General features: G+C 35.8%; 2 protein-coding genes across 3 annotated transcripts; both read left to right on the top strand.

The window, feature by feature from the left end:
- Window positions 1–2,261: 2,261 nt before the first annotated feature.
- LOC133875831 (probable hexosyltransferase MUCI70) lies at window positions 2,262–14,910 on the top strand. 2 transcript variants are annotated; one of them, XM_062314072.1, is made up of 9 exons: window positions 2,262–3,324; window positions 3,759–4,067; window positions 4,261–4,474; window positions 4,633–4,742; window positions 4,828–5,027; window positions 5,689–5,792; window positions 13,117–13,304; window positions 13,451–13,650; window positions 14,457–14,910. In XM_062314072.1, exons 1-9 carry the CDS (start codon window positions 3,063–3,065, stop codon window positions 14,652–14,654), a joined length of 1,785 nt encoding a protein of 594 aa, XP_062170056.1. In that variant the 5' UTR covers window positions 2,262–3,062; the 3' UTR covers window positions 14,655–14,910. The 2 variants fall into 2 exon arrangements, with proteins under 2 accessions (XP_062170056.1, XP_062170057.1); XM_062314073.1 differs by having other exon boundaries at window positions 2,263–3,324; window positions 3,762–4,067.
- Window positions 14,911–16,209: 1,299 nt separating this feature from the next.
- On the top strand, window positions 16,210–18,098 carry LOC133875680 (uncharacterized). The gene has a single exon (XM_062313884.1). It carries the CDS (start codon window positions 17,028–17,030, stop codon window positions 17,460–17,462), a length of 435 nt encoding a protein of 144 aa, XP_062169868.1. The 5' UTR covers window positions 16,210–17,027; the 3' UTR covers window positions 17,463–18,098.
- The last annotated feature ends 216 nt before the right edge of the window (window positions 18,099–18,314 follow it).

The raw sequence follows: 18,314 nt of genomic DNA, 5'->3' as shown, positions 1-18,314 counted from the left end.
AAATGATATCTCGATTATGGCTAAAGACGGAGATAGTACATCCATCCAAAAATTGACAGAAATTCATGTCATATGCTTTAAAAAACCGACATGTGTCCATATGCATAATTAAAAATAAAAAAAACTAAAAAAAAGAAGAACTTTTAAAATATAAAAAAATTAAAAAGAAAAAAAAAATGAAAGAAAGAGGGGTGGCTCTAACCGGTGTGGATGAACCACCCCATGGCTTTTGGGGGTGGTTCAGCCACCCCTAAAGAGTAAAATGGGAGTGGGTTCGGCCGCTCCCACAAGCCCAAAAAAGAGAGAAAAAAAAAAACCCCCGAGTTAGGGTTTGATCTTTGGAGGTGGCTGAACTCACTCTCAGGCCAAACGGAGGTAGCCAAGACACCCTAAGGCTTTTGGGGGTGGTTTTTGCCACTCCTATTTTGCTCTTTGGGGGTAGCCGAACCACCCTCAAATCACTTTTTTTTTTCTTCATTTTTTTGTATTTTTTTAAATTTGAATTATTTTTAATTATACATAGGTCAGACGTTTGTTTGTTTTTTTTTCAAAAAAAAAAAACCCAAAAATCACAATCATTGTCATTCCATAGTAATGCCCAACCGACCGCGACTATCCCACTTATTCAAACACCGACCATGGCATGCTCAAATTTCCAAACCCCATCAATGCCACCTCAACTACCACAAAAGCTCTTAAACTAATCATTAAACATTAAACAACTCTTAATCAATTCCCCCACCACCCTAAATGACCAAGATTCTCGATTCTCTCAATACACATTGGTTCCGTCATATTTCATTCTTATTGAGTTATTGGTTTTGGGTCAACAGTCTTACTATAATGCTAAATTTCATGCTATTTAATATGTTAAACCACATATTATTTTATAAGTTTAAACTTTTAAAAAATTCTCATATAAGATTATTCGTTATTTTAATGTAACTTCACACCAATCTTCTTAGAGTAACGTTATACATATTCTTACTTCTCTGTATCCACGCACAGCATATAAACATTTAATAAATATGAAATAATTTTTCATTCTCATAAAATATACATCGTACCATATAAAATCTTTTGTATGTGCTTGCATGACTTAGAGCTAACCTATCAATTAGATGTAAAGTACTATTATAATAAGAGAATAAATATTCAAATAGCAAGTCTTTTTGCTCCGCATATCATGATTTGAAATTGAGAAAAATCAATTCATCGTTCAGATTAAATTTTATAGATTTAATAGAATAGATAAATGATATGTTTATAACTTTCGTACAACTCTTTTACAATTTTAACAGCTTTTTTAGCATCAATCATTAGACAGTGTAATGATATTTGCATAACTTGTGCACCACAATCCATATGGTTAGTGCTTAAAAAAAAATGCTGAAATATTATTACACATAAGGGTTGTTGTGTACAAGTTGTGTACCTAAATACACATTCATTATATATTTAGGACCCACATGTAAAATAACAAAGGAAAAAGCTTGGTGCACAACCACTAACATGAGTGGGTTCCATCTGAGTGGGTGGATCCCACCCATGTGAGTAGGTTGTGCACAACCTGCTGTGCAACGATCAAATCTCAATAACAAAAGTTGTGTCAAGAGTTGTACAATAATAATTTCTCAATAGAATATGTGAACGAGATACGATATGTTTACAACTTTTGTACAACTCTGACAACTTTTTTTAAAATTAACAATCCGATATTTATGACCCATATGTAAGAAAACATGTCCAATAATTAATTTGAAAAAAAAGTTATTAGAATTATACAAGAATTGTGTCAAGAGTTGTACAACAATCATTCCCCGATATAAAAAGGATCCCATTTAGATCACAGTACAACCAAAATTCAATTTCATAACATTCATTGTTTGAGGTTTCGAAACAAAAGATAAATAAGATAAAGAGTAAAGTATATTTATCTTCTTTAACTATCAAATAATTTGTGTAAATGTTCTACGAACTATCATATGGTTGCAATGTCCCATTTTTCTGTAAAAAATAACAATATTATCTTTGATAATTTTTTTTTAAAAAAAATATCAAAAGATAAAATTCAAGAATAATAGTTTTATTTTATTTTATCATTTTTTAAAAATATTTTATAAGAATATTTTTGTTATTATTATTATTTTTTCACAAAATAAAAAATATTACAATGTCAACGGTAATTTGAGGGAGATAAGCTGTAAATTACTGGAAGTAAATGTAGTTTTTTCCCAAGATAAAATATGAAACGTGGAATTTTCCTAGAGAGAGAGAGAGAACCGCGAAAGCTAATCCCACAGAAGGAGTATGTCAAAAAAATTTCCTCACCGAAACCCTAGATTTTGATTACAAGATGAAAACCCACTTCAGAAAAATTCTAGGATTTTGAATTGGGTTTGAAATTTAAAGCCTATTGGCATAGAGGTAAACCTTTTTAGTCTCAATCTCTGCCTCCCATTATTGGATTTTTCAGTTTCTGTTTAGGCAGTGATCCGCGAGCCTTCGATTATTTTGGACTGATTCGAAATTCTTAGAAGTTCGGGATTCTGATTCTAATTGGATTCCATTTGGGATTTGCAAGTTCTATTTGATATAAACTGGAATCGTCCCGTTGGTCTTTTTTTTTTTTTTTTTTTTTTCTTTTTCTTTTTGAATCACTCTGGTCTTTGAGATCGTATATCTGAAAGTTTAGTGGAAACTGAAAAGAGGATCTGAATTTTTGGGATTCAATTCGCGGTGGGCTTGTGCGGATTAAGGTTTGGGGCGTTTTAATTTGAAATTTAGCATTGAGAAGGAGTTGTGGGTTCAGTGAGTTTGGGTTTGATTTAAAGGTGGCTTGGTGCTTTTGAACGTATACTTGGAAAATAATTTTGGGTTTGTGAATGTGAGGTCATACATTGGAGATTTATTGAATTGGTGGACTATTCGGTGGTGGGATTGGTGAATTGGTTGCGGCATTTTGGAATTCAGCTTTGGAAGACAATCTTGGGTTATGTGAATGAGAGGTTTTTGTAGAGTAGAAAGGAGATGAAACCCAAGGTTGTGGATTTGGAGGTACAATGACTGGAGGGTCATTGGGTTTACGTACGGGGAGTTATGGATCACTGCAACAACAGATACAGAACGGCTTCTTGCCGGCGACTCAGGCAACACCAATACTTGTGCGAAAGCCTACGAAGATGTTTTTTTCTAGTTCAAGGGAGAAGGAAAGGATTCTCCTCTTTATTTGCCGATATGCCGGTCGGAGGAGGGTTGCAATGCTCCTCTTGGTTGTCCTTGCTCTTTTGGTTTTTGTGTTCGGTTCCTTTATGGTTAATAAAGGTTTGTTTTTCTATCCCCATTCCTTTTCTTCTTGACAGTCATGTATTATGCAGAACTGGAATTATTGTCACTGGTGATTACGCTTAGGCACCTATTAGTTATAGTTCACCCCAGTTTGTTGAATATAAAGCAGGGAATACATACAAGATAGTTGGGAGACACTGTCAATTTTTTTTTTATTTTTTTTTATTTTTATTTTTTATAATTATTTCAGTTTATGAGACAAGATTATGACCTGATAGAGTTGACTTCTCTTCATCTTTTTCTTGTGAAGCTGAAGCTGTATTATTTGAGGCACACTTGCTATTGTTATGACTCGTTAACCCTCTAATTTTAGGATTGTCATTGCACTACTTATTTACTTGTTTTTCATTTTAGCTGCTCTACTTGAAAATCCTGTGCGCTTCATGTTTTTGTTTTGAATGATGATGTAGCAGAATCGAACATCACTTCAAATATCGGAAGCATGGATCCCTATCTGTCAAATCATCCTGTGTCCTCAAATCTACCAGGAGTAGAAGATTATCTTTGGGGTAAAAATGCTTCTGGACAGCTCTCTTTGAAAGGAAGAGATCAGAGTGGAGCTCTGTCTCCTCCTCCTCCTCCTCCTCCTCCTCCTACTGCCTCTGCTGCTGCAAGAGCTATAGATGTTACAAGGTCTTCCCCTCCATCAGGCCATCTGTGTGGAAAATTTGTATTTCCTCCTCCCCCGCCAGCCAATAGTAAAAGGATTGGACCACGTCGTAAGTTTGAGTTTTTTTTTTTTTTTTTTTGAAATATTATTATTAACATAATTTTTGCATCCACCCACTTGTAATTTTGATGTTAAAATAAGTCTTAAACATCTTAACATGAATTTATCAACTACTGTCCACATCAATGTTTGTTTTGGTAAAATTCTGTTGATTTTGTTCTTTCACATTTTTCCTTTTTCAGCATGCCCAGTATGTTACCTCCCTGTGGAGCAGGCAATAGCTAGTATGCCAAGCTCCCCATCAGCATCACCGGTGCTTCGTAATTTGACATATGTTCATGATGATAATCCTATTAAAACTGAGACTCATGGAGGCTCTGACTTCGGTGGATATCCTTCTCTAAAGCAGAGGAATGACTCTTTTGATATAAAAGAGTCAATGGCAGTGCACTGTGGGTAGGTTTAGGTTTTAATCTTTGGTTCACTTTACTTAAATGTCGTCTTCATTGTCCACAATGGCCTGTAAGAAATTTTAGCTTTTTTATTTTTATTTTTTGAGTTAAATGAATCTCACTTTCTGTCCTTTTTCTGCTGGTGCAAATTCTTTTTATCAGATTTGTTAAAGGAAGCAAACCTGGTTACCAGAGTGGATTTGATATTCATGAAGCTGACCTTATGGAGTTGGCGCAATTTCATGAGGTTATTGTTGCATCAGCCATATTTGGTACTTTTAGCATAAGACACTCTGTTAATACTTGCTTAATTTTATACATATAATTTGCTGTTCCTCATGATTGCACCTTTGCTAGGAAACTATGACGTTATCCAACAGCCCAAGAACATTAGTGAAGCAGCAAGGAAAAATGTTCCTTTTTATATGTTTATTGATGAAGAGACAGAGGCTTATATGAAGAATTCCAGTGTCTTGGACAGCAGTAAGAAGGTTGGGTTATGGAGAACTATTGTTGTTCATAATATTCCATACACTGATCCAAGACGTAATGGAAAGGTCTGTTTGCTGTATTTTTGGTGGATTTATTTCTTACTTTTGACTCTCTAGATCACATCAATTATATATATATATATATATTTTTTGCCCATTCATTACATACCATTTGTATTTCCATTTTTCATCTATGGAGGATATTATACCCACATATGGAGATAGGTGATTGTGATATGAATGACTTCCATGAATCCATTTATAGTCAAGGTTAAAGTAGAAAATGCAGAAGTACACCTTAAATTTCCATGTAATTGTTCATGTATCTTTATAAATACACAGGCAGATGCATGCACTTTAGTGATCATTATATCTTTGTTTTGCCTTTACACCGTAAATCTGAATATATTGACAGTCACAAAAGTGATTACCTATTTTGCAAATATTGATCAAAGGAGAGAACTTGACTGAGATTAATTTTCCAGTCTGGATCAGATACAATGCATAGAAGCAAGTGCTTGAATAAGTTCTTTCCAACATTGGACAATGATGTACTGCAAAGTAGAGAGATTGCTTGAGATATATTACTATTGGTATTTTCCAAATGAACTTTGTTTATGATGTTAGGTGGCCCTGCAATATTTTATGGGGAAAATTTGTGATAAGGAAACTTATTTAAGTCCTTAAGTGTGTTAGATATTGTTGACCCTGTATGCATTTGTGACAGGTTCCAAAGCTTCTATTGCATAGGATCTTCCCCAATGTCCGGTATTCTATATGGATTGATGGAAAGCTCCAGCTTGTTGCGGATCCATATCAAATTCTTGAGAGGTACATACCATCTTCTATTTGTGTTAGCCTCTCATGCTCATGGTATGTGGAAGCTTGAAACAGGGGTGACTTAATATAAATCAAGGCTTAAGGCGAAATGTTTAAATGAGGCTTTTTAAATTTTGAAATAATAATATAATAAATTTTTATATTAGATATGGCATAATTTTATTTAAGAATGATTCTTCTCGCTGTGTGAGATGCAATATTACCAAGCAAATTTTTGGATTTAAATTTTGTTAATATATCATTTTAAGAAATATTATGTTTAATTTATTTAATATTTCTTGTAACATAGTTTATTCTAAATAGGATTTTATTAATCTTAAGTTTAAAAAGCTTATCTCTACTGAAGCAACCACTAAGGCTACTGTCAATAATATTCTACAACCGATGCATATATTTGGAAAAGAATATTTTTTTATGTAGTTCAGTTATATTAATTTCTTTTTTACTTTTTTTTTGCAGAACTTTTAACTTTATAATAATATAAAAGCAAATCTAGATCATTAATATCAGAAAACATGCCATGTTTTAGAAAGTTTTTAAGATTAAGACAACAATTTTCTAACTATCACCATCTATAGATTTTAATTTTATAGAATTAAATACGAAATCAAAGACATATCCATCTATTATAAATTTTTGAACCTACTTTGTATTAAGAAATAGCTTATGGCATGTTTGGATGCAAGTTAAAAAAAAAATTCCACTTGCTATAGTGTTCGGGTTTAATACAACCCGAATTCAACCCGTTTTTCCACCCAAATTCACCCCAAATTTTTTTAAAAAAGAACTCCAACGCAACTTTAATTTCCTCTGTTCAAAGCGTTGGATTTTTGCATTTCCTTTGCAAAAAGTACACTTTTGTTGGTAGAGAGAGAGAGAGATATGACATGTGATCAGATTTTTTTTTTTTGGTTGGAAATGACGCGTGATCAGAATTGGGTGTAAAACATTGACACCACTTTTTCAAAGATGACGGAGATTGAACCGTTGGATGTGATGCCTCGGTACATTTGTTCCATCTACACTGTTAATGGGAACTGTACAGCTTACAAGTTCCCACACCCAATAAATTCCAGGTCGCACGGTAAACCAGGCTGACAGTGGTTGATTTTGGTTGTGTGTACATAATGTAGAGGTCAAAGTGGCAATGACAACCATTGGATGAAACTTTTCTCTTATCCAACGGTTGAACAAAATTATTCTAAAAACCAAGCTTACCATTAGCTTGCATGCACCGGATTTTTATTTTATTTTTTAAAAATTTCCCACCGTCACCCACACAAAACCCAAAAACAATATAATATAATGAAAAATCGAAAAAAACAGGGAAACGAAAATCGGAAATGCCCGAAAAGTCAGAAAAAAATCGGGAAAAAAAAAACGTTTGTTGGAAGATTGGTGGTAGATTTGGTTTATTGGTTACACATATTATAATATTATAATAAGATAACACTAAACAATGGCTGAAATGCCAATTTTTTTTTTTTTTTTTCTCAAATTCGTATTTTTCTTGGATTAAAAAAAAATTTATTTATATTAAACAATAATTAAATATTTATAATTGATTCATATTTGTTTATATTAAATAATAATTATTTCAATCATTATTCCATACTAATTTTCATAACTTTTTATACCTCCAATCATAACTTCAAGGGAGAAACATAAGTAGCTGTCAAAAGATACAAGGTGTTGAAAAATAAAGACTTAATTTGTTCCAAAGTCCTCTCGCGATCTTCAATCACCTATCATTCCTTTCTTTTCATAGACACCACAAAAGGCACGAAGGCACTATCTTCCACACAACAACACTCCGAGTGTTGCCGATAGTCTACCAAGCAGCATACAAATCGACTACGCATCTAGGTATAACCCAAGGCAACCCAAATCGATTGAAGAAAACATTTCAAATGGCAGAAGCAACCTCACAATGAAGGAGAAGATGATTCACAGACTCCCTATTCTTTTTACACATACAACGCCTATCAACCACAATGACATGTTGCTTTTGGAGATTGTCCATGGTAAGGATCTTTCCTAAGGCCTCCGACCACATGAAAAAGGCCACCCTCAACAGAACCTTAGTCTTTCAAATACTCTTCCAAGGGAAACAGAAACCATAGAAGGATTTAACACCAAACAACCATCTTTTGGAAGGTACCCATCACAAATTGTCTTCTCATTCCTGTCTCATTCTGACTAAATACAACATCCTGAAGAATGAGGCAAATGCATCCACCTCGCAATCTTGAGCCGCTTTAACAAAGATCACTTTCCACCAAAAATATTAATACTTAATCAACTAGTTAAAAAAAGAGAAAGTAAAGTAATAAAGAGCAAGATGAGCGATTAATAGAGTAGGAGACTAGAAATCATCAAAGAAAAGAGCAGGAAAAAGAATTAAAAAAAGGAAGAGTTAATGCTCTTATGTTTTGGTTCATAGAGAGGTAGATATTTAAAAATTGCTTTATTTTTTGATAAGTACGAGAAATTTTATTAAAGATGAAAGCGGGATATTTAAAAATTTCTTTCTTTAATTATGTCATATTAAAGAGTGGTCAATCTAATAGAGTGGTAGGAAAGGGGAGGGGTGGTAAGTGTTATTTATGAAACCCAAGATCATGTCATGGAATGTGAGAGGCATGAATGATACCGAGAAAAGATTTCAGATTAGAGGGCTTCTAAGGGAGTGGAAAACGGATATTGTGTGTTTGCAAGAAACAAAAATGAAGGTTATTAGTAGGGAAGTGGTTCGTAGTGTGTGGGGATGTGTTCATGTAGATTGGTTGTATTTGGGGTTTAGAGGGGCATCAGTAGGTATTCTGTTGATGTGGGATAGGTGAGTGGTGGAGAAGGTTGAGTATGTGGGCTGGTTTGTGGTAGCTTGTTCTTTCAGATGCATTAAGAAAAATTTTGAATGGGCCTTTGTGGGGGTTTATGGGCCAAATGATGATGTGGAAAGAAGATGTCTATGGGATGAGTTGGTTGGTTTAATGAGTCTGTGGTAGAGGCCGTGGTCTATGGGGTAGATTTTAATGTAGTTCGGTATCTTTGTTAAAGATTAGGCGACTCTAGACAAACACAAGCGATGGTGGAATTCTCAGAGTTCATTTTTGAGTGAGGACTATGGATATTCCATTGGTAGGGGGGAGTTCCACTTGGTCTAATAATTGGGATGTTGAATCATGGTCAATAATTGATAGATTATTGCTATCTATGGAGTGGGAGGAATATTTTCCAGACGTAACTCAGAGACGTCTTCTTCGATTATTGTTTGATCATTTCCCGTTGTTGTTAGATTGTGGAGTAGGGTGTAGGGGTAGTAGGTCTTTTAAGTTTGAAAATATGTTGCTGTAATCAGAAGGTTTTGTAGAGAAGGTCAAGATGTGGTGGGGTTCATATCAGTATGAGGGGAATTCTAGTTATGTGTTGGAACAAAAAATTTAAAGTGTTGAAAGTTGATTTGAAGAAATGGAATGAGGAGGTTTTTGGTGATGTAGGGAAGCGAAGGAGGGAGATGGTGGAGGGTCTTTGTGCTCTGGATCTGCTTGCAAAGGAGAGATCTTTAACTGAAGCTGAAAGAATTAAGAAAGAAGAGTATTCTAGAGAATTGGAGCAGAGTATCTATCTTGAAGAAGTGAGTTGGAGATAAAAGTCAATGGCTCTTTGGTTGAGAGCGGGAGACAACAATATGAAATTCTTTATCGTTTGGCAAATTCACATAGGAGTAATAATTTGGTTGAATCCTTAGTGGTTGGTGGGAATATGACTGATGATTTTGTAGTAATAAAGGATCACATTGTAAACTTCTATAGACAATTGTATTTTGAATAGTATATGTGGAGACCAAAGATGGATGACCTTTTCTTTCTTTCCATTGATGATTGGGAGAGTACTTGGCTGGAAAGCGAATTTGAGGAAAGTGAAGTAATGGAGGTGGTGAAGAATTTTAATGGAGATAAGGCGCTAGGACCTGATGGATTTTCCATGGTTTTTTTTCCAGAAATGTTGGGAGGTTTTAAAAATGATATTATGGCAATGTTTAAGGAGTTCCATAGACGTGGAAAATTCGAGAAGAGTTTTAATGGTACGTGTTTCTCTTATTCCTAAGAAAGCTGGGGCGGTGGAGATTAAGGATTTTCATCCTATCAAATTAGTGGGTGGGGTGTACAAAATTATTTCAAAAGTTATGACAAATAGGTTGAAGTCAGTATTGGGAAAGATCGTCTCAAGTTCTCAAAATGCATTTATCAAAGGTAGACAAATTTTGGATTTTGTTTTGGTGGAGCATGAATGCTTGGATAGTCGGCTTCGCACCAGGGAACCGGGTATTTTATGCAAATTGGATTTGGAGAAGGCCTCTGGCAACGTCAATTGGGAATTCTTTTATATTTATTGAAGATATGCGGCTTTGAGGAGAGATGGCGAGGTTGGATAGCTCACTGCATTTCTACAGTTCGGTTTTCCATTCTCATTAATGGGGCGCCATCGGTTTTTTTTGGTAGTTCATGTGGTTTAAGACAGAAGGATCCATTGTCATTGCTTTTGTTTTTGATTATTATGGAGTCCTTAAGTAGGATGTTGTTTGCTACGGTGGTAAAGAGTTTCTCTCTGGGTTTTTAGTAGGATCGAGAAATCATGAGGCGATGGTGGTCTCACATTTGTTGTTTGCCGAAGATACGTTAATTTTTTGTGTGGCTAATGTGGAACACTTTCGAAATTTGAGATGTTTGTTCTTATGTTTTGAAGTAGTTTTGGGGTTAAATATAAACTTGTCTAAGTCAGAGATTGTTCATGTAGGCAATGTGGGGGATGTGGAGGTTTTGGCTAGCATTCTTGGGTGTGGTGTGTCGTCATTGTTGATGAAGTATTTGGGTCTTCCCTTGGGTGCTCACTATAAGGTCTCCACCATTTGGACTGGCATTATTGAGAAGATGGGGCATCGGTTGGTTGCTTGAAATAGACTTTATTTATCAAAGAGAGGCAGGTTAACTTTGATAAAAGTACTCTTTCTAATTTGCCAACGTTTTAATTGTCTGTTTTCCCTATTCCGGCAAGAGGCTAATTTATTGGAAAAACTACAGAGGGACTTTCTGGGTTTTGGTGGGGGGGAGGGGGGGGGGGGGGGGGGGGGGGGGGTATTGGTAATGAGTTTAAGTTCCATCTATTGAAATGGTCGACTATATGTACTTCGCTAACATCAGGAGGTCTAGAGGTGAAAAATATGATTCAGTTTAATTGAGCTCTTTTGGGGAAGTGGTTGTGGAGGTATGCAACAGAGAGAGAGGCTTTGGGAAGAATGGTGGTGAGTATTAAATATGATACTATGAGGGGAGATTGGTGCTCTAAGGAGGTTGGTGGGCCCTATGGTGTGGGTGTGTGGGAATGTATAAGGAGGGCATGGGGCGGTTTTGCTAATTATTTGAGATATGAGGTAGGAGATGGATCTCGTGTGTTGTTTTGGTATGATGTTTGGTGTGGGGAGCAATCTTTGAAGGTCTCATTTCCGGAGTTATTCACTTTTGCTTGTGGCAAGGATGCATGGGTGGAGGATAATATGCAGCTACAAAATGGAAGCATTCATTGGAGTATTATATTTGCTAGACCAGTGCATAATTGGGAGGTGGAAGTGGTTTCGGGGTTCCTTGAGATGTTGTATTCTCAAGGAGTAAAGCATGGAGGAAAATACAATTTATTGGATTCCATCTAAAAGGTAAACATTTGAAGTTAAGTCGTATTATCAGGTATTATCTAATATCTCATTGGAACTTGGAAGAGTATTTGGAAAGTTAAGGCTCCCTCGAGAGTAGCGTTCTTTGTTTGGACCGTGGTTTTAGGAAAAACCTCAACTTTGGATAATTTATGAAAGATGAATGTTATTGTAATGCAGTGGTGTTGTATGCGTAAGAAGTGTGGAGAGTTTATTGATAATTTATTCATTCATTGTGAATTTGCAACTGGATTGTAGAATGCGATTCTTCAGTTTTTTGGTGTTGATTGGGTTATGCCTCAAAAGGTGAGTGATTTGTTGGGAAGTTGGAGGGGACAATTGGGAACTCGTCATGCTTTGCAAATCTGGAGGTTGGTTCCTTTGTGTTTAATGTGGTGTTTTGAGAGAGTGGAACGCAAAGAGTTTTGAAGATTGTGAGAGTGGTTTGCTAGAGATAAAGAAGATGCACAATCCCTGTATACATAGAAAGTGGCCTAGAATAGTGTGCATGTTTATAATTTTTTTGAGTTTTTGGAGTTATGTGCTTCTTTTTCTACATTTTAGAGGTTCTCTTGTATGCTCCTTGTGTACGAGGGTTGTGGCCCTTTAGGCTTGGATTGAATATACATTACTTATAAAAAAAAAATCATATTAAATGGATTAAGTCAACCTTATGAAAAAGAAGTAGTGTTATCATGTGGATGATTTCTATTACTAAACTATGATTTCTCTAGTTTTCTTGATGTAGTGCTTCTCTAGTAGACAATTGTCAGGAATGAGGGGTATTCAAATCCCCGAGCCATCCTGACCAGTCGGCTTCCAATTGGGGTCGGCTTGGTGTTCAGAATCCATTTTAGATTTCTGATTGATGTCGGGTCAGAAGTTGGAAATGGATCGTCAGAGGAAGAAGAAGAAAGAAAATAGAATACACAGGAGCCCTCTCTCTCTCTTCGGCCCCAATGTTGTTGGGTTTGGCTCGGCTTGGAAGATCAGGGTTGCAGAACAGCGTTGGAAGCTGAAAATGGACTTCCGACCTGATGAAGGTTGGAAGTTGGAACTGGGCATCCCAACCCCGATCTGGCCGGTGCCTAGCCCCACCAGGAACATCAATACTCCTGCGTGCTGTGCTAATCTTAGTTTTGTTTGCATGTTTCTTGCTGTATGTCATCAATTATATATAATTAATCAATTATGAGCTTAGGAAGATCTCTCCTGTATTATGGAGTCTAAAGACATCAGAGATGGCAACATATTTATGTTTCCAAGAATGTTCATTGACCCAAGTGGCATAATTGCATATTTACCTGTTCACTAGTTTTATTTTGCTTCAACTTGTATAATTTTGATGTTAATGGAATATATTATATTTTGAGATCTTTTCATATAGGTAAATTGTAATCATCAATAATGGTAACTGATGCAAGTGATCTAATTGTATGTATCCTCTTGATCACCTGCTTTATTTTTTCTAAGCTTTATTTTTGAAGCATCTGTGGCATTGATGTTGATGCAATGGGAGGCAGGGACATGATTATCTGAGCTTTTCAGGAAATGATATAATATTTTTTTAACATAGATGGTTCAATTCCTAAATACATTGTTCAGGTTCTTGTGGCGCGAAAATGCTAATCTTGCCATCTCAAGACACTATAAACGCTTTGATGTGTATGAAGAGGCTGAAGCTAATAAAGCTGCTGGGAAATACGAGAATGCCTCCATTGACTACCAGATTGAGTTTTATAGAAGGGAGGGTTTAACACCATATTCTTTGGCTAAGCTTCCTATAACTAGTGGTAGGTGCATGATTCATGCATACATGTTTGCCTGAATAACATTAATACATATTTATACAGTTAGGAATGTTATGTTTATGTTTCCATATGTTGGCTGTATGTATTTCTCAAAATTGAGTGTATTGCTTTATGAATGAGTTCTGCAGACGTTCCTGAAGGTTGTGTCATCGTAAAGGAGCACATTCCCATCACAAATCTTTTTACCTGTCTATGGTTCAATGAAGTTGATCGTTTTACTCCCAGGGATCAGTTAAGCTTTGCCACAGTGAGAGACAAAATAATGTCAAAAGTTAGTTGGAACATCAATATGTTTTTGGACTGCGAAAGGCGTAACTTTGTGATACAGGTTAGTGTTTGCATTTTGCCATATGGATTAAAAAGTATATATATTCCTAGCATCTAACTGTAAGTAGTATGTGTGTTTGTTTCCTAATAGATGGCTATTTTCACCTAAGATGTAATTCTAGTTTACTCAGATAAAGAGTAGGACATCCTGTTAACACATTGACCTGTTCCACTTTTCTTACAGTGGTTTAGTTTGCATGAGAACATGCCATTAGGTCACTCAACCATTTTTTTTTAACCCTTTCCCTCACTAGAGAATGCTAGTCCTATATGCTTTCTTCCGCAGTATCCAATCAATGGGGAGTCAAATGCCTCTTATAGGGTAGAGACTTCTTGCATATGGAAGATGCGGTTGGGTCCTATATGAAGGGAGTCTAGAGAAAAATATTTGTCAGGATGGAGAAGGTTGTTTTTCCCCCTTCTATATTTTATTTAATTTGGATCTATTCTTTTGGGTTTTAGCATGTGAAGGTTAAGTATCCATCTCCAGGAGTGCAACCATTGGAGGAATTTGTCTTTCCCAGAAGATGGTGGGAAGGTTGAAAGGTCTTTTATCGCAACCTAGTGTCTGTAAAAACATGTTAACAACATTTAAATAACAAAATAAGCCTGTTTAATATGCTATGTGAAGTGCATAAAACTGGGATGTCGAATGGCTCGGTGAATACGTTGCATCTGTTTTATTTTCTTTCTTGAGAGAGAATATTTTAAATATATGTATGAATAAGAAGTCTTTTTGTCTTGTAAAACAAGATATGCCACAGATTTTCTTTTGCATATGCTCAGTCTGATTTTTTTGATATACAGGCATACCATAGAGATTTATTGGAGCAGTTGTCTCCTCCAGTTAGTCCGATAATCCGTTATCCACCCGCTTTGCCTGATTATAAACCAGTTGTAAAGCCTCCTGTGAAGAAGAGTAGCAGGCGAAGGGGCGATAGGAGATCTGGTCAGAAGCGTCATCGTAAAGTTGTTGCGGGTAGTAGAGACAACAATCCATTCTAGTTCTTTTTTTCTTTTCATTTTTCCTTCTTTTTTTCTTTGGCTAAAGAAAATGTGATCTTTTTGTTTTTCCTTTCTTTCTTCTTTGATTCAAATTATACATCACGGGTTAGGAACATGTGGTTAGATGCGTGCAGGATGGTCCGAAGGACAAAAAATGGCTCAAATTTTTGTTTCAAAAGATGTTGATAACTATCCATTTTTGTTGTAAATACCTTTACTCGAAATAAGTTTCATACAAGTTGCTGCCTTTTTCTCACGTCTTTCACAGTTTTGTTTTCCCCGAGGAGAAATGTTATTGTTTCCAAGATTCAACTCTTCTATCAGTGCTCATTTTCTATTCTGGATACATATGCTTCTGCCCTCTTGTCTCTTTGACCATGGAGGAACTTCCACTCTTTTCAAGTGAAATGGAGAGAATTTATTTTATAGTCTAAATTTTGTTTTATTAGATTTAACGATATATATATATATATGGTGTCGTGTGCTTAAACATGTACCTCAACACGTCTATCCATTTTGTATGTATTGAACCTTCATTTACTCACTTAGTATATACAGATCATGCTCTACAAAGCATATATAAAAGTGAGCTCTTTGTAGCCTTTCTTTTCTTAAAAAAATTGTTATTTTTTATTATCTTCAAGAATCCTCCATCCCTAACAGGTGTAGGGTAGACTTCAAAATGATGGCGTCCTGTTTAGAGATCTCAATTTGTAGCATATAATAATAGTAATAATAATAATATATAGTTTGTAAGATCGTTGTCAATTGTCATTGATTTGGTGTACAGGACCCAAACAATACAGCTAGATTATATGATAAACTGTCCCCATCATTGCTTTGCTTGCGCCCATCGATTACAGATCAAAGGATATCATGCCAATTTTATTTTGTTTGTTTATTTATTTTTTTTTAAATTTTAAAAATAGATCTTTTGAAAATGGAAAGCAAATCTGAACTTGGTGAAGATCTTTTCAATTAAGGGATAAGTCCTAACCCATGATCGCATTTGTCTTTTAGCTTTCTTTGGCTTCTTCCAGTATGCTCCTTTTTTAGTTTCACATGAGAAGCATTAAGAAGAAAATTCATCATCAAATGGACTCTAGCAGATTTTGTTGACAATCTAATTTGCAATTTCATGTCAAGAGACTACAAAAAGTGGATAAATATCTATAAAAATTGTAAATTTTGAACCACTCGTCTATCTGTTTCGGCAAGTGAACCTATATAAATTTTTACCATTATCGTTCGAATTGTTAACAATATGAACAGAAAATTGTCGATCTGGACAAAAAATCTCTTACAATGAATGAATTAAAATGGAGATATGAAGTCAAGTATGCCATAGAGAATCAACCATAGCAATCATGTGTTAGGAATTATCCCTTGATTGAAAAGGGATAACTCAATTGAAGACATGAAATAACTTTTTGGTGGCAAAAGTTAGTGAAGAAACCAATTATATTCAAGGTGTCACCACAAGGCTTCGATGACTTCACTCACAGCCAACTACTATGATTTCAAAAACCAACAGGTTTTTAAAAAACAATAAATAATGTAGACCCATGAACCCATGCTCCTTATATGTTCAGTTGCTTTGCAGATCAAGCAAGGAAGTTGCCAGTAAAAGAATGGTATTTTCAGCATGGGTTGAGGGTATGGAGAAGGAAGCAATCTCTATGCCATTTTAAGGCATTGATCTCCGGCTCTCCCACATGGGGCCATCCTCCACACCCCCCCACCTTTCTATGTACCAAAACCCCAACAAATAAATAAAAGCCTCCAAAAATACGTCGTTGACATAACACTTCTCAAGACCCATTCAAACTGTACTCTCTGCTCTTTCTTCTCGTCGTCCCTAAGAAAAACTCACACTTGTAAGAAACCCTTTTCCGTTTCATCTTCCTTAAATGTCTCAGCTTTTGGTTCAGGGTTAGGGTTCTGGATCAGATGCTTTCTTTTTCATCTCTCTCTGTGCCTCTCCATAGATATTTTGTTACTGTTTTTTTTTGGTTTCTTTGTGTAGGTTTTCTTGTTTCAGTCCTGAGTTTTGATCAAGGGTTTCATTTGGGTTTCTAGAAGTGAACAAGTGAAACCTAGGATTGGGTTCTGGTCAGTTTATCATATCTGGGTTTCCTTCAATTTTACAACGAGATTCATGGTCAAGGATTGATTTTGATCAAAGGTTGCATCTTTCTGTACTATGATGCATCATAGTAAACAATAGGGTTTTTGGTTTATCTGATTTTCTTTAATATTGTAAATGGAAAGTTATAGTTAAAAAGGACTTTGTTGTTGCTCTTGAGCCATCTTTGAATTTAGATTAGAGATAAGCTAATTAAAGGGGAAGAAGATTCAATTGAACTCTGATCAATGGGATCGGCTGGGTTTTTTCTTATATGTGCTCTCCATTCTCTGATAGCTCTGACTTGTGGAGTTTTAATGATGTTTTACTCCAATGACGTCTCTGTGTTTGGCCATGGCCCGGAGACCGCAAGTAAGCTTCAAGGATCCACGCCCCATGATCAGTTATTGATCAGAACCTCCGATTCCTTCTCGGGTTTGCTTTTATTTGCCATTGGGTTTCTTTTGTTCATGGTGGCTTTTGTTAAGGACAGGGAGTTCCAGAGTTTCTTTGCCAAGGGATGTGTGCTTGTTCACATTTCCATGGCTGTTTGGAGAGTGTACTTCGAGTGGAAGCTTGAGGATCTTGCTCCTGATTTGCCGAGGCAGGTTGTTGGGGATATTGCATTGGCACTTTCTTGGGTGTTCTTTGTTGTGTACTCGTGGAGAGAGAAGTATGATTAGCTTTGCAATCACTTTGTTATGAAATGAGGGAATTCGAATTTGTGGTGCACATTTTTCATTATTGGAGCTGTGGTTTGCTCGCTCTCCTGCTTGATTATGGATTAGGAGACATAATTGAATGAGTTTGAGCTGGACTTGATCTTGAAAACTCTGGTTTTTCCCCAACTGGGTTCTATTGGTTTTCTGCGCTGCCAAGTTGCAGGGGGTGCGTTGGAGTATGAGAAAATCAAGACAGCACAGATTGAATTCTGGGTAATCTGTTGCTTAAACCTTGTTTAGGTTCTGATTATGCTTGAATTCTGAGGAAGTGAAATGGGACCTGGGGCTGGCATGTTTGCTCATGTTTCTTTGAGGATCTTTTTTTTGTTTTTTGTTTTTTGATAAATAATTCACTTAAGCCTTTGTTTAGGTTCTGATTGTGCTTAAATTCTAAAAAAGAGTGAAATGGGATCTGGGGCTGGCATGTTTGCTCATGTTTCCTTTGAGGATCTTAGAAATGCTTTCCTTTCTGCTTTTGCTCTAGTCATGTAATTGTGCTCCTGTTGGCTTCATGTAATGAAGATTCCTTGTAAATCTCTCCACATATGTCATGATGTATACAACAATGAGAAATGTTTAATTCCGGTTTTACTTTAACTGTTGTAGCTAAACTTAGCTGCTTCTTTGACTTTAGCATCTTGTGATTCCCACTTACCTTAAAACAAAATGTTATTTTCGTGACCGAGTGATAAAATTTTAAAGCAGATCAATTAAACCTTGTGGAGGACAATTCATTTTCCTTTGATATGACATTGCTGTGCTGTCTAGTCAGTGAAGTCGTGGTGAATATTAGAACCTTACAACAGCTTGAGC

Source organism: Alnus glutinosa, chromosome 8 (assembly GCF_958979055.1).
Source record: "Alnus glutinosa chromosome 8, dhAlnGlut1.1, whole genome shotgun sequence".
Lineage (NCBI taxonomy): Eukaryota > Viridiplantae > Streptophyta > Magnoliopsida > Fagales > Betulaceae > Alnus > Alnus glutinosa.
Note: the sequence above shows the minus strand (reverse complement) of the source record. Positions and strands in the feature narration are given on the sequence as shown.

What these genes read in the sequence shown, in the direction of transcription:
- LOC133875680 (XM_062313884.1), top strand. Translation starts at nt 17,028, where the DNA reads ATGGGATCGGCTGGGTTTTTTCTTATATGTGCTCTCCATTCTCTGATA.
- LOC133875831 (XM_062314072.1), top strand. Translation starts at nt 3,063, where the DNA reads ATGACTGGAGGGTCATTGGGTTTACGTACGGGGAGTTATGGATCACTG. An exon ending in TAAGCTTCCTATAACTAGTG is followed by an intron (nt 13,305 to 13,450) that starts GTAGGTGCATGA and finishes TGAGTTCTGCAG; the next exon opens with ACGTTCCTGAAGGTTGTGTC. An exon ending in GGCGTAACTTTGTGATACAG is followed by an intron (nt 13,651 to 14,456) that starts GTTAGTGTTTGC and finishes TTTGATATACAG; the next exon opens with GCATACCATAGAGATTTATT.